Here is a 16,464-nt window from a genome sequence, read left to right on the forward strand (position 1 = left end):
AAGGCTGATATCGGAGACTACTTCGGACTTCTGGATCGGGCCCTGGAGATCACAGTTTGAGCACAACTATCGTATCTGCCCTATGTTCTATTCAGTGCTCAACAGTCAGCATTAAATTTAATAAAATTTAACTGCCTGAACTTCGGAATGTCTATGAAGTTCAGCACTAATCCCAATTAAGAAATCATTATTTTGAGTCAAATTTCATCGTGGTTTTCATCCCATTTGGTGATGGCATGGAAAAGGAGTTTGAGGGGTTTCAACAATAAATTTAACCTCCCAGCCCTCTAAGAATTAATTCCTCTGGAACACTGCTAGCTATCTTAAACGTAATTAAAAGAAGACCTCGTGACTGTGAGAACGTTTTTTCCAATTTTAGAAATTTATGGAACGTACTTTAGATTCAATCCCTAAGATGGTAAATCGAGGTTCGCAAAAAGTACAGCGAGACCTCTTTTATGTGAAGCGAGAGAGAAAGAGAGAAAGAATCCCCAGTTTGGGGGGGTTGTGTGAAGTGGAAGTTCTTTCTAAGGAAAGTGCTAGGTGACAGAGTCAAAAGGAAAATTCATTATTGTGAAGATCTGTTAAAGGAATATATCTGAAAGAGGTATAATGGTAGTCAATTGTCTTTAATACGCAGATGAGATTTTGCAATATATTGATCGACTATTCCTGGAAAGTCTAGTTAATCTAACTAAAGTGCTTAGAACAGTGCTTTGCACATAGTAAGAGCTTAATAAATGCCATCATTATTATTAAAGAGGAGCTATGTTCCATTTCAAAGAGTACCCTGTTTCCTCCCCTTCCCTCAAATGTTTATGAAGGCAAGGAAGAAATCAGCAGTGTTCTACTAAATTAACGCTTTGAGGAAAAAGATGCGAGAAAGTACAGACCATGTATTAACTGTAGAAAAGAGATGCTATTCTAAACAACCTACTGGCCTATAGTAGAGACATTACAAACTACGATTTTAACCCAAGTTTTAGGCTCAAAATTAAAGTTCAGACCCAGAAACAAAAATATACCCTATCAATTGTCTAATAAATGTGTAAAAGGGGCAAATTAGTGTATTAATGGCTTGAAATGTGGGGTAAACACTATCAGTGTTTTGTTTCCCTAGACTGAAGGGCTTTAAATACGAAAAATGGGTAGGAGCGGCAAAAAGTTGTCAGATACTACACTTCCAGTGTCTTCATAGGAAGCCACATTGATACTGTTGGCTGACGAATAGAAAGGAAATTCTTCGGGTAATTGGGTAACGGCTTCTTCAACACCCATTTCTTTTTGTAGACCAGGGTTTTGTTTCTTCACAGTTGCAAAGGTCAGTGGCAGATTTCAGATAGGCAGTGTTTACAGTGGGGCAGGGAGTTAAAGTGCAGAAAAATAGAGTTCAGTGTCTTTTTAGTTGAAAATGTCATGTTGGAGGTTCAGGATAAGAACATTTCATGAATTTCCTAGCCTGGCTAAAGACGAACCAGGACGGAATTACCCTAGGGATTTTTCTTCTGGGACCCTTTTCTTCCACAGAAGCCTGTTTCATGCCCTTCAAATCCCACTAACATCAAGCGAGCACGGGAGGTGACTGTTGTACCCATATGTTCTTCACTGAGCGCTTACTGTGCGCAGAGCACTGTACTAAGCGCTCGATGTGACTCCAACACATCTAATATACGAAGGACTAATTTTTATGCAACTTGAAATGTCCAAGGGTATAAAAGCAAACAATCAAAAAACTCCTAAACAGCAGAGTGACTAATAGAAGGAGACATTCAAAAAAAGGCTACATCCATCGCCCCTCCAACCCAAAACTGTGGAGTGTAAAGTGAATATGGTGTCGTTAAAACCCAGAAGTCGACATCTCAATATCGAGTCATGTAAGTGCTGATCATGGTGCCTGTAAATTGCCTTTCACTCTACGTGCTTCCTTGGAGTGTTCCTGTCATGAGATGTGAGCAATCTGAATCAAAGTATGTTAATATGTGGATATTTGGTGTTTATTAGTATTAAAAATGAAACATTGCTTGGCTCATAATGAAAATGGCACCCTAGATAAAGGATATTAAAAGGAATACCTAAGAGCTGAAAACGCGAGTAATGAAAGGACAGCCGTGTATTCAATTTCAGAGCAAAAAAAGGTTTTTAGAGGACAGAAGGGAGTATCATAAGCCTGGAAATCGGGACTAGTGAAAGGCTGTTTCCTCAAAGAGAATGTCTGTAGGATTTAAGTTAGGTATATCAAAGACAGCACGGAGACAAGCTGAAATGGTTGTACTGTTACTACTTAATTACACAAATCTCTTTCCCTGTTCAAATAACCCAATCAGTACTGTATGTACACATACCTCGAAGAATTCTTTCCTCATGGCAACGTAGAAAGTCCCAGATTCTAACAGTGCCGTCATCAGAGCATGTAGCAAATTTATTATCCGTGGGTGAGAAACTGTTACATGAAGACACACAGCAGGGGAAAGAAGTCAGCATTTAACAGATTATCTGCGCTTCTCAGACAGGGCAAATTAAATTGTACGGTGTCAAACACAGGATGAGGAATAAAGTAGCCATCAGTGGAGCCCTTAAAAGAGAACAGTGCAAGTTGACATATACATTTCATCAAAAGATGAATTCAGCATATTTACCCCTGATTCCGAATTTCCAACTCTCTATGAGGAAAAGAGAGTGCAAACTAAGACAATTTACTCTCAATTTACCTTCTCTATCCTACCAAAATACAGCGTCTCTCTACAGAGTCAGCGGACAGATGCTGCCGCTTTCAGGGCAACTTCAAGGGATCTTACACTGTTGCTAATATTCCGTGCCGCTGAACCTAGCAATGATGTTCGGTATGTTTACTGTCTTCTTCTGCTACGGGTATCTCAAAAATGGAACAGTCTCCGAAAAAAACAAGAGGGGGAAGAGGCTGGCCATCTGGTTATTTAGAAAAAAGGACAACTTTGAAAAAAAAAATGCCTCTCCTTCACCGTAAATGATTACCGTGGAGAGCTTCCCCACGTCCTCCCCCGGAAAGCTACCCCAGGGAAGTTGCTGCCTCGGATGGGATCTGAGCAACGAGTGGGGCTGCCCAGCTAGGTGATTAAAGTCAGACCATCTCCTGCAGCTGGCAAGCAGTCAATTCCTTTTTCAGTGTGAAGTGAAGGCTTACGGAAGCATCTCATCCGTTAGCCCAATGTGTTTCCTCGAAAAAGTCTCAATGATGGGGAGAGGGCCTGCTCCTTTAGGAAACCCAGTGTACGGACTAACCTAAAGACTCTTCGGCTAAGAAAGTCCCGCCCTGTCTGACTCTCCATCAGGACTCCGAAAGGGAAAAAGAGTGACCGCAGTGGACGGTGCTTCTGTAGAAAAGTCAGCTTCTCATCACACGGGGGTGGGCACCGCAAGCTCAGAGAACGCTGCTCAGCTTTATTCTGGGGCTGCAGCGGTTCTTCGGACCCATTTTAGCGACATTTTCTCTTTCTTTCTCCTCCATTTTACTGTACGTAGCTTTCTGACTGATTATATTCGAATATTTTACAACTCTCGCTGTTAATATCGTCTTAAAGCTTCACTTTCTAAAATACACATTTTTCGTAACTGATGCATCAACACTGAATCGGGAGACTGGTCCTACGGTCTTCTTAATGGTCTGCTTACATTTTCAAAACCTGAGGAACCCATTCATTAATCCATTAATGTTTGCCACATCCAGAAGAGTTTTTCTGTGCGGGTTTTTAGTATTATTAGTACTTTTTTTTTTTTATTGGAAGTCTTGGCATAACCAAGCCAAGCAGTTCTTCACTTTACTCTGCTTTTATTCTGTGAGAACTCTGCAGGTGTTTGATTTCTGTAGGCTTTATATTTTATTCAGTTGGATTATTAAAAACTGAATTCTTTATTTGGAATGAAATAGTCTCGTCTTACACAGTGCGTATAAAAAAGGAATAACTTGTACACGGCGTTACCAGAAATACGAAGAGAAGAATACCAGTGCAAAATGCGGCAGGCACATACATCTCTAACATATTGCAGAGGCTGACACTGGGACAACGCTACTTCCGAAGGGTGCCGGCAGAACAGTGAGAATGTGGAAACAAAGGAAAATAGTGTGTGTATAGTGTGCAGGAAGTTGCCCAGAATCTGACAGAACCCATGCATTTCTGTACCCAGAATACACTTAGAGAACAGTCTAATCATGACAATAGGAACTACAGAAAATGGTATATTGTGTATAAACCTGGCCTCTCTAATCGCCTCCTTATGTGCCTGGAACATCTTGACGTTGTTCATGTTGGACTGCCAATATTTCACATATCCCCCATGATCTGCCGTCAACATCCACATGTCATTGTGTGACCAGGTCATGGCCCTCACTGGACTATCGTGAGCCTGTAGGATTAGAAAAGGATTGTAAGCTACTTTTTCACAGGTTACCTCGGCCGTACACAGTAAATTAGGTCAGCGGTTCGGTGGTTTCTAGGCTAATTCGTGATAATGGAACGACAGGGAAGACACAGCGACGGCATCGTCCTTAAGCTCACAGAATAGCAGCAACTGAAGAATACAGTTACCTGTAATATAGTTTCAAAATTGAATGTGAGTCCATTCCACAAGGTGAACTCTCCACTAGAAGCCCCGGTGACCAACCGCCTTCCTTCGGGGGTCCACTAGAAGGAAAAACAATTCATCAGGGTTAAGTCGGGGAGTCCCAGTTCCCTTCCTTACGGCACAATCCGAAAGCGTCGTGATACCGCGCTCTTTAAAACAGCCAAACCTTCATGATCGCAAAGCCAGATTGACCAGAAAGCCTTCTCAAGTTATTAACATTTCCTTGTAGTCGTCGCTCACTCATACGGGAAAATTAATAAGTGCTTGATATAGTTAGCCATGCACGGGGAGATTCTCTACGCCATTCAATTCTCTTCCCCGTTCATTCATTCATTCGTTCGTATTTATTGAGCGCTTACTGTGTGCAGAGCACTGTACTAAGCGCTTGGGAAGTCCAAGTTGGCAACATAGAGAGACGGTCCCTACCCAACAGCGGGCTCACAGTCTAGAAGGGGGAGACAGAGAGCAAAGCAAAACATATTAACAAAATAAAATAGATAGAATAAATATGTACAAATAAAATAACTAAATAGAGTAATAAATACGTACAAACATATATACAGGTGCTGTGGGGAGGGGAAGGAGGTAATGCTGGGGGCGAGGGGGATGGGAAGGGGGATTTCTCTGAAACAATGACTACATACCAAATAAAATGTACCCCTTATTCCGGTTTTGATGATATTCGGGAAGAAAACATTTCTCTCTCACAAGGATTTGCCTAAATCTAATGGCACTCCCGGTTCCCAAACCTGCACCTCAACTGGGAATTACTAGACTACATGGGAAGCAGCGTGGCCTAGCGGAAAGGGCACGGACCTGGGAATCAGGTGGCCTGAGTCTTAATTCCGGCTCCACCACCTGCCTGCTGGGTGACCTTGGGCAAGTCACTTCACTTCTCTGTGCCTCTTTAAAAAAAAAAAAAGGCATTTACTAAGCATTTATTACGGCCAGGCACTATACTGAGCCCTGGGATAGATAAAAGCTAATCAGGTTGGATGCAATCCATGTCCTATGTGGGGCTCGAAGTCTTAATCCCCAGTTTACAGCTGCGGTAACTGAGGGGCAGAGAAATTAACCGATTTGCCCAAGGTCACACACAGCAGACAAGTGGCAGAGCCAGGATTAGAACTCAGGTCTATGCTCTGTCCATTAGGCCACGCTGCTCCCTCAGTTCCTCATCTGTAAAATGGGGATTCAACACCTGTTCTCCCTCCTACTAAGACTGTGAGTCCCATGTGGGACGGGGCCCTGTGTCCCATACGATTAACTTGAATCTACACCGGTGACTAAAACAGTGCTTGACACAGAATGCTCAACAAATAACATTATTATGATCGTAAGCACTTAAATACCATAATTACATCAGAGGTAAATGTTCTAAATACCAGATAGTCCATTACAACTTTCTTCAATTTGTGAAAAAAATCAGTTTTTAAAAGAATCTTATCTAAAGTACACAATACGGTTATATAAACCACCTATTTCTGGCTAGCAAGAGATCAGTTCCCTAAAGTATGGGTGATCCAAAATGGTTTGAGGGAAGAGTCTATCTAGTCTACCAATATGTCCAATCAATCAATCGTATTTATTGAGCGCTTACTGTGTGCAGAGCACTGTACTAAGCATTTGGGAAGTACAAGTTGGCAACATATAGAGACTGTCCCTACCCAACAGTGGGCTCACAGTCTAGAAGGGGAAGACAGAGAACAAAACAAAACATAGGAACAAAATAAAATAAATAGAATAGATATGTACAAGTAAAATAAATAGAGTAAAAAGTTGTGTGTGTTTGTACATATACATAAAATCACTACCCATAAGAACGCCAATAGCTAGCGTGCATGTAAATGTTGTAAATGGCTTAAAACAAACCATGAAAGGCTCATTATACAGTAAATGTTCTCCCTCCTACTAAGACTGTGAGTCCCATGTTTACTAATAGGGTTTTGTGAATATCAAAGAATTTAAAAGTGAAGAATTCAACAGCATACATCTCTTTATGTGGCTCTGCAGCCCAAATAACTATTCACTCTTGCAATGAAGTCTTTTCCCAAATTTTAATCCTTTGGTAAGTTTCCAGTAGAGTGAAGGAGACTAAACTAAGATTTATTAGCCAGATTATTTGAGAAAAACTGTCCACACTGAATTTGGAATAACAGAAACTTCTACTGGGACCGAGTTCATTTCAAACAAATTTAAAGGTCTTAACACCCACCCTCCCCCATACATAAAAAGAAAAGAAAAAATAGCACCAAAAAAGCCTCACTCGTGGGGAACCATTGACTCCAATCATATACTAATACTTGATATTTCTTAAAAATGGCTCAAATTGGTTTTTGAGGAAATTTGAGAGAATGAATCCAGAAGATGAATTTGAATCTTTAAATTTATACTGGATGTTGGCTCTTAAAAAGGCAGGGTGATGCAAAACAGAATTACTAGTAGTTTGTTGATATTGCAGAGGAACTGACTTCAAAACTGAAGAAAAAAAAAGACTCCCCATATCCCCTGAAATTGCAGCAATCTGTTGAACTCAACTGTAATTTTTCAATCATATTTATTGAGCGCTTACTGTGTGCAAAACACTGTACTAAGCACTTGGAAGAGTACAATACAACAATAAGCAGACACACTCCCTGCACAAAATGAGCTTACATATTGTATGGATCACAAATGGACCACAGTCTAAGGGGGAGGGAGAACAGGAATCGAATCCCCATTTTAGAGAAGAGGGAACTGAAGCGCAGAAGATAATAATACTAGCTTACCCTAAAAGATAAATGTGTCTCACGGAATGATTTAGTAACGGTAGAAAGCTAAACATCAGGTCTAAATTTGGAATTTATTTCCATACCCCAAATTTTCTTGATTTATGTGCATTTATCAGTTAGCTGACTCGGCAGTAATAGCAGTGGAAGTAGAAGTCTGTCGAACGTATTTATTGAGTGCTCACTGTGTGCAGAGCACTGTGTTAAGGGCTTGGGAGTGTGCAATATAACAGACACATTCCCTACCCACAACTAGCCTGAAGTTTATTTTATTTTGTTAGTATGTTTGGTTTTGTTCTCTGTCTCCCCCTTTTAGACTGTGAGCCCACTGTTGGGTAGGGATTGTCTCTATATGTTGCCAATTTGTACTTCCCAAGCGCTTAGTACAGTGCTCTGCACATAGTAAGCGCTCAATAAATACGATTGATGAAATACGATTGATGATGAAGTCTAGAAGTACTAACAGCACGTATTACGAGCTTACTTGTGTAGAACACTGTTGTAAACACAGAAAAAAAATTCAAGGATGAGATAGTCCCCTGGACTCCAAGAAGTTCACAACCTAAGAATCATGGAGGAGAGCAAGTGGACAAATTTGTCCACTGAGGCAAACTGGACTGGACTGAGGCAAATACAGCAGAGTAAAAAAAAAAAAAACAAACCCATATAAAAGGCAATCTCCAAAACAAGAAGGCCAGAATACTCACCCTGACAACAAACACTGGACATTTGACTTTATTGGTAGACGTCCGAACAAATTTTGTTGTTACGGCATTCATGGGATTATTCAGCATGCCTATTGGTGGGACCAACTACAGAAAGAGAGAACACAAATTTAGGATTAACAAACAGCGCTAATCTGGACTAAGTTAAATACCAAACAGACCATCCTTGTGCTTTGTTTAAAAAAAAAAGCAGACTCTAAAGGAAATTCTATAATATCACCATTTTCGACAAAAGAAAACTGGAAAAACTCGAAGGGAAGTTGCATGAGCGTGGACAATGGGAAAATCATAGGAAAGCTAGAAAGCCGGCAGACTGCGATTCCAGGCTTGGATGATGCTCTCAAGATCCAAAGATCCATACTACCGGAGGATCACAAAGGAATTCAACAGTGAGATACATGGGTTTCAGGCCAATATAGTAGTAGTAATAGTGTTTATTATGTACTTATTGTGTGCAGAGCCCTGTATCTGGAAAACAATACACGGGCACATAGTAAGAGTTTAACAAACACCATTAAAAAAAAATTATACAGGTGGGAAATTCCATACATGGTCCCCTGGGGGAGAGAAGCTCACAATCTAATAAAAAGGGGGTAGAGGGGATTACTGAAAGACTCATAAAGAATAGAAAATAGTTTTACTTCTTTAAGCATCCCCAGAAGAAGCTAATTCCTTTCACCGTGACCGTTTCTTTTCCCCCAAGGTATCTGTTAAGCGCTTCCAAGCGGCACGCACTTCGCTAAGTGCTGAAGTAGATACAAGATAATTGGGTTGGACACGGTTCTTGTCCCACATACGACTAACAGTCTTTAATCACCATTTTGAAGGTGAGGGAACTGAGGCACAGGGAAGTAATAATAACAATAATGATGGTATTTGCCAAGTGCTTACTATGTGCCAAGCACGGTACTAAGCATTGGGGGGGATACAAGGTAACAAAGTTGTTCCACGTGGGACTCATGGTTTTAATCCCCATTTTACAAATGAGGGAACTGAGAGGTTTAAGTGACTTGCCCAAAGTCACACAGCTGTCAAGTGGCGGAGCCGGAATTAGAACCCATGACCTCTAGAAGTCAGGAATTCTGCCTCTCTGCCCATGGTTTTTCCATTACCCCTTACAGGGCTCAGTGAGTTAAGAAACTGGGTGAATCCAAACCTTAACACTCGTAACCGTAGGCTTTCGTTCCCAGGGAAGGGAGAAATTCCTTCAGTGACCGCTCCTCCTTAGGATCAAGACAACTTAGCCGGCAAAGTCCCGGCCTTCCCCGGCTCTACGTGGGGTTTTTAACTCTACCAGTATGAGAGGCTTCACTTACATCATTGTAATATCCAGCATCGGGTTGGATGGCTCGCATATCTCGCTGATCTCTCTGCCATACTCTGTTCTGTTTATGAGAAAATGACTTTGATTAGAGCGCTGCTGCATTTTTAATGGAGCTATATCGGAAGATCGCATACTAGAAGGGGAAAAATTGGAATTGGCTATTAAAAGTGCTAGGGATAAGAATGATACAGTGTTGTATCTGAATATAGTAACTGGATATAGTGTCTGATTTTGTGGAGGAAGTGCTGAAGAACAAATTGGGTGGAAATCCAGATGCCACGCCGACTCGGGCCATCATCATCAATCATATTTATTGAGCGCTTACTGTGTGCAGAGCACTGTACTGAGCGCTTGGGAAGTCCAAGTTGGCAACATATAGAGACAGTCCCTACCCAACAGTGGGCTCACAGTCTAAAAGATGGCCATGCCATCTTCATCCTCACAATCTTTAATTAATACTGCTCTCCCCTTCGCTCAGGAGCACCACTTCTCCTTCCTCATCAATTCCCCCACCAACTGCCTCCACCAACTTTTAACTCCCTCCTAAAATCTTCCGTGACAGCACCTCCCCTTCTCTCATCCCAAAGGCTGTGCCAATTTATCTGGTGACAAAGATGGTAGAAGGGGATGCGGTGCAATCTCCCATTTCCTCTTTGCCGCCAAGAAATCTCTCTTTGGATGGCCCGGTAACACCTCAAATTCTCTTCCAAACCTACTCCTCCCTGTCTCACAAACATTACAACCATGGCATTATCCTGAAGTTTCTCCTTCACTCAAGCACGTTCAGTCAGTCACCAAATCCTGTTGGCTCTACCTTCACATTTCTGGAATCCACTTCTTCCTCTCCGCCGCAACGGTCACATCCCATCTCTTCTATTATCCTGCCCATACTTCACTTCGATGCTCAAATCATTTGAAAAGAACAAACCAAAATAAAACCCCCCAAAAAACCCTTCTACACGCATCTGATTACCTTGTATTTACCCCAGCGCTTGGAACATAGTAAGCTCTTAACGAACACCATAATAATTATTGCCCCCCGTTTCCTCTGCTTCCCCTCCCCGTCACCCCAATTCCCTCCCTCTGCTCTACTCCCCTCGTCGTCCCACAGCACTTGTGTATATGTGAGCGTATTTATTATTCTATTTATTTTATTAATGACGTGTAAATATCTACAATTCTATTTATTTACATTGATGTTATTGATGCCTGTTTACTTGTTTTGTTTTGAAGTCTGTCTCCCCTCTTCTAGACTGTGAGCCCGTTCGTTGTTGGGTAGGGATCATCTCTATCTAACTGTTGCCGAATTGTACTTTCCAAGCGCTTAGTACAGTGCTCTGCACACAGTAAGCGCTCAATAAAAACCAGTGAATGAATGAATGAATGAATGAATCTCCCCACTCCTCAAAAACCTCCAACGGTTGCCCATTCATTCATCGAGCAGAAACTCCTCATCAACAGCATTGAGGAATCAGTGGTATTTACTGAGCACCAACTGTGTGGACAGCACTGTACTAAGCGCTTGGAAGAGTACAGCAGAGAAGCAGCGTGGCTCAGTGGGAAGAGCAGGGGCTTGGGAGTCAGAGGTCGTGGGTTCTAATCCCGGCTCTGCCCCTGATCGGCTGTGTGACTTTGGGCAAGTCACTTCACTTCTCTGTGCCTCAGTTACTTTCATCTGTAAAACGGGGGTTAAGACTGTGAGCCCCACGTGGGACAACCTGATCATCATCATCAATCGTATTTATTGAGCGCTTACTGTGTGCAGAGCACTGTACTAAGCGCTTGGCACTGTACTAAGCGCTTGATCACCTGATCACCTTGTATACCCCCCAGCTCTTAGAACAGTGCTTTGCGCATAGTAAGTGCTTAACAAATACCATCATTATTATTATTACAGCAGTTTGGATGTGGAGGAAAGGGCATGTGTATGATGGTAGAGCCAACATACTGTGAGCCCACTCTTCTAGACTGTGAGCCCACTGCTGGGTAGGGACCGTCTCTATGTGTTGCCAACTTGTACTTCCCAAGCGCTTAGTACAGTGCTCTGCACATGAGTGCTCAATAAATACAACAATGAATGAATGAATGAACAGGCCTTGGTAACAGACTGAAAACATAGGCTGAATGAGAAAAATGACTCGAGGATAATGCCAAGGTTGGAGGAGTGAAGGATGACGGTTGCGTTCTCGCAGAGCAGCATCATCATCATCATCATCAATCGTATTTATTGAGCGCTTACTATGTGCAGAGCACTGTACTAAGCGCTTGGGAAGTACAAACTGGCAACATATAGAGACAGTCCCTACCCAACAGTTGGCTCACAGTAGGAGGGAGAGAGATGACTGAATGCCCCAAAGCCGATGGTAATAAGTTTCTCGTGGAAATGCTTTTGAAATTTGTACTTTCGGCCCCAGTCCTTTCCAGGTTCTCCATTTACCGCTTTGGTTTTTCCTTCTAACTCTCCTTTGCCGATGATTTCTCTGGCTCAGGGTTTCATGAAAGACTTCACTCTGGGTTCCCTCTTCTCACTGTACGATCACTTTTGGCAAGCATCAAACAGAAACTCCGTAACCTCAGCTTTGAGGCACTTCATCAGCCCTCTCCCTCGCTGATAGCCTTCTACAACTCAGCCCATGCCCACTCACTCCTCTAATGCCCACTGTACCTCCATCTCACCTTCCTCCCCGCAGAACCCTTGCCCACCTCCACCCTCCCATAACTGACAGACCACCGCTCTCTCCATCTTTATCTCCCATCCATCTCTCCATCTCTATCTCCCTCGCTGATAGCCTTCTACAACCCAGCCCGTGCCCACTCGCTCCTCTAACGCCCACCTACTCACTGTACCTCCATCTCACCTTCCTCCCCGCAGAACCCTTGCCCACCTCCACCCTCCCACAACTGACAGACCACCACTCTCTCCATCTTCCAAGCCCTTCTACCATTATTTCCTCCAAGACACCTTCACCAAGTCCTTACTTCCCTTATTATTTCCTCCAAGACACCTTAACTAAGTCCTTACTTCCCTTATTCACCTCCCATTTGAGTCGCCCACGCATCTGAGTGTGTACCATTTAAGCGCTTTTATATATTCACCCCCAGAGCACTTACATAGACATCCACCTGAAACTGATTTTAACGTCTATCTCCCGGTCTAGTCTGTAAGCTCCTTGGGGGACGGGATTGTGTTTCCATGTCTTGCATTTTGCTAAGCACTCAGTACAATGCTCTGCACACAGCAGGCAATCAATCAATCAGTGGTATTTACGGAACATTTCCTAGGCGCGGGGCACTGTACTACACGCTTGAGAGTGTACGATACATCGGAATTAGCGGGTGCAATCCCATAACGCGCTTAATAGGTACCACTGATCGCTTGGTTGATCGATCCACTCCCTCGGCTTCAAATGTCACCTCTTCACGGATGACTCCCAAATCTCCCTCACTGCAACTCCGGAACATTTCCCTTCTCTGTAATCTTGCATTTCCTTCTGCCTTCAGGATATCAACAGTCAAACGTCTTGCCTGAACCTCAAGCCCACATGTCCAGAACTGAACTCATCTTCCCTCAATCATCTCCTCCACTTTCACTTTCTCAGTTAAAGCTTTCTGAGAAGCAGCGTGGCTCAGTGGAAGGAGCCCGGGCTTTGGAGTCCGAGGTCGCGGGTTCAAATCCCGGGTCCCCCACTTGTCAGCTGGGTGACTTTGGGCGCATCACTTCGCTTCTCTGGGCCTCAGTTCCCTCATCTGTAAAATGGGGATGAAGACTGTGAGCCCCCCGTGGGACAACCTGATCACCTTGTAACCTCCCCAGCGCTTGGAAGAGTAAGCGCTCAATAAACGCCATCATTATTATTCTTATTCATTCATTCATTCAATCATCTTTATTGAGCGCTTACTGCGTGCAGAGCGCTGTACTAAGCGTGCTTGGGAAATACAAGTCGGCAACATCTAGAGACGGTCCCTACCCAACAGCGGGCTCACAGTCTAGAAGGGGGAGACGGACGACAAAACAAAACACGGAGACGCCACCACCCTCCCTGTCTCTCCGAAGCCGAAAATGTAGCATCGTCACTGACGCCTCCCGCTCTCTCACGCCCTATTTCTGACTGTCCCCAAATTCTACTGGTTTTTGCTCTGCAGCATTTCCAGGACCTGCCCTTTCTTTCCGTCCAAATGGCCACCACTCTATATGTTGCCAATTTCTACTTCCCAAGCGCTTAGTACAGTGCTCTGCACATAGTGAGCGCTCAATAAATATGATGGATGATGATGATGACGATGGTCAAGGTACGGTCTGGCTTGACTCCTGAATCCCCACTCTAGACTGTGAGTTCACTGTGGGCAGGGATTGCGTCTCCCAAATCACCTTGTAACCTCCCCAGCGCTTAGAACAGTGCTTTGCACATAGTAAGCGCTTAATAAATGTCATTATTATTATCCTTCAGAGAGACCACAGGCGATTTTGCCACTTTCCTCTGGCTTTAAGTTTCTCTGCTGTAGTTTCCCGCAGTATCTTCCCCGCCCACCCAAACTAAAAATGCTGGTCAGACTCTATTCTAAATATCCTCCTTGATGTGCTTCAGGTACTATTATTCATCATATTTGTTTTGCAGAGTACTGTGACCATTTTCAGCTTGTCTGCAGGAAATTGCTTAAATCCTAGGGGATCTAAAGACTTTGGGCAAGTCACTTAACTTCTCTGAGCCTCAGTTACCTCGTCTGTGAAATGGGGATTGACTGTGAGCCCCCTGTGGGACAACCTGATCACCTGGTAACCTCCCCAGCGCTTAGAACAGTGCTTTGCACATAGTAAGCGCTTAATAAATGTCATTATTATTATTATTATTATTGTACTTTCCCAAGCACTTTAGTACGGCGCTCAGCACACAGTAACCCACTGACTGACTGACTAGCTTCCTCACTAACCTCCTGCCTATGGTGGCTCCTTCCCCCAGTCGCTGTCGTCTTACACTTCCACTCGGTATGCCTCAACTTTCTCTCACCTTTCACCCTTGCTCGCATCTGAGCCCACTGCTGGGTAGGGACCGTCTCTATATGTTGCCAACTTGTACTTCCCAAGCGCTTAGTACAGTGCTCTGCACACAGTAAGCGCCCAATAAATACAATTGATTGATTGATTCTCCCTCCCCCTCCATCTCCGACAGACCACCATTCTCCCCACCTTCAAAGCTCTACTAAAATCACCCCTCCCACAGGAAGCCTTCCTCGACTAATCTTTCAATCATTCAATCGTATTTATGGGGTGCTTACTGTGTGCAGAGCACTGTACTAATCAGTCGTATTTATTGAGCGCTTACTGTGTGCAGAGCACTGGACTAAGCGCTTGGGAAGTACAAGTTGGCAACATATAGAGATGGTCCCTACCCAACAGTGGGCTCACAGTCTAGAAGACTCACCCCCCCACCATTTTTCCTCCCTTCTGCATCAACCATGCCCTTGAATCCAAATCACCCTACGGTTTTCTGCATCTCAATCAATCAATCAATCAATCGCATTTATTGAGCGCTTACTGTGTGCAGAGCACTGTACTAAGCGCTTGGGAAGTACAAGTTGGCAACATATAGAGACGGTCCCTACCCAACAGTGGGCTCACAGTCTAAAAGACTGTGAGACTAAAGACAGTCTAATCTCCTTATCACTTATGCACATACTCTCATCCTCTGCTTCCCCGTTTTATTATTATTACTGTCACTATCATAATAATAAATGGCATTTATTAAGCGCTATGTGCAAAGCACTGTTCTAATATTATTATGGTCATTGTTAAGCGCTTACTCTATGTCAAGCACTGTTCAAGTGCCGGGGTGGATACAAGTTAATCAGGGTGGATACAGTCCTCGTCCCATATAATAATAATGACTATGGTATTTGTTAATAATAATAATAATGATGGCATTTATTAAGTGCTTACTATGTGCAAAGCACTGTTCTAAGCTCTAGGGAGGTTACAAGGTGATCAGGTTGTCCCCCGGGGGAGCTCACAGTCTTAATCCCCATTTTACAGATGAGGTCACTGAGGCCCAGAGAAGTGAAGTGACTTGCAGAAAGTCACACCGCTGACAATGGCAGAGCTGGGATTTGAACCCACGACCTCTGACTCCAAAGCCCGCGCTCTTTCCACTGAGCCACGCTGCTTCTGTTAAGTGTTTACTATGTGCGGGGCGCTTCCTATGAGCCCATATCAATCACTCAATCATATTTATTGAGCGCTTACTGTGTGCAGAGCACTGTACTGAGCGCTTGGGAAGTACAAGTTGGCAACATATAGAGACGGTCCCTACCCAACAGTGGGCTCACAGTCTAAGAAGGAGGGAGAGCAAGGACTGAATCCCCTTTTACAGTTGAGGAAACTGAGGCACAGAAGTGAAGTGACTTGCCCAAAGTTACCCAGCAGCCAAATGGCACAGCCAGGATTTGAACCCAGATCCTTTGACTCCCAAGATGGGCTCTTTCCTCTAAGCTGTGCTAGTACAGTTCTCTGTGGCAAGAAGTGTGGCTCCCACTCTCTATTGATTTTAACAAGTTAAAAAGAGCTGGTTTTTACCAGTTTATGTGTTCAATAAAATATATAGTAAGTTTGCTATGAGCTGAATTAGTATGTTTAATACACAAATTTAGTTACCTCAAAATTGAGTTCAAACTATTAGACTATGAACTCAAGATCAGAAACTTTTGTCTTTTCAACTCATTAATTCATTCAATCAATCGTATTTATTGAGCACTTACTGTGTGCAGAGCACTGTACTAAACGCTTGGGAAGTACAAGTTGGCAACATATAGAGACGCTCCCTACCCAACAGTGGGCTCACAGTCTAGAAGGGGGAGACAGACAACAAAACAAAACATACTAACAAAATAAAATAAATAGAATCAATATGTACAAACAAAATAGAGTAATACGTACAAACATATACTCATTCATTCATTCAATCGTATTTACTGAGCGCTTACTGTGTGCAGCGCACTGTACTAAGCGCTTGGGAAGTACAAGTTGGCAACATATAGAGACGGTCCCTACATACAT

At 43.2% G+C, this 16,464-nt stretch overlaps 1 protein-coding gene across 3 annotated transcripts in view; it reads right to left on the bottom strand.

Annotated features, from left to right (window-relative positions):
* The window catches only part of WDR33 (WD repeat domain 33), a 199,077-nt gene that overhangs the window by 80,963 nt on the left and 101,650 nt on the right, over positions 1-16,464 (bottom strand). For all 3 annotated transcript variants that reach the window (XM_038748663.1, XM_038748654.1, XM_038748588.1), the window contains exons 4-8: positions 9,409-9,477; positions 8,075-8,179; positions 4,563-4,658; positions 4,229-4,380; positions 2,343-2,440 (exon numbers count right to left, since the gene is read on the bottom strand). In XM_038748663.1, coding sequence (XP_038604591.1) covers positions 2,343-2,440; positions 4,229-4,380; positions 4,563-4,658; positions 8,075-8,179; positions 9,409-9,477 — 520 coding nt within the window. The remainder of the gene's footprint in view (positions 1-2,342; positions 2,441-4,228; positions 4,381-4,562; positions 4,659-8,074; positions 8,180-9,408; positions 9,478-16,464) is intronic.

The sequence above is a fragment of the Tachyglossus aculeatus genome, chromosome 1 (genome assembly GCF_015852505.1).
Source record: "Tachyglossus aculeatus isolate mTacAcu1 chromosome 1, mTacAcu1.pri, whole genome shotgun sequence".
Classification (NCBI taxonomy): Eukaryota; Metazoa; Chordata; class Mammalia; order Monotremata; family Tachyglossidae; genus Tachyglossus; species Tachyglossus aculeatus.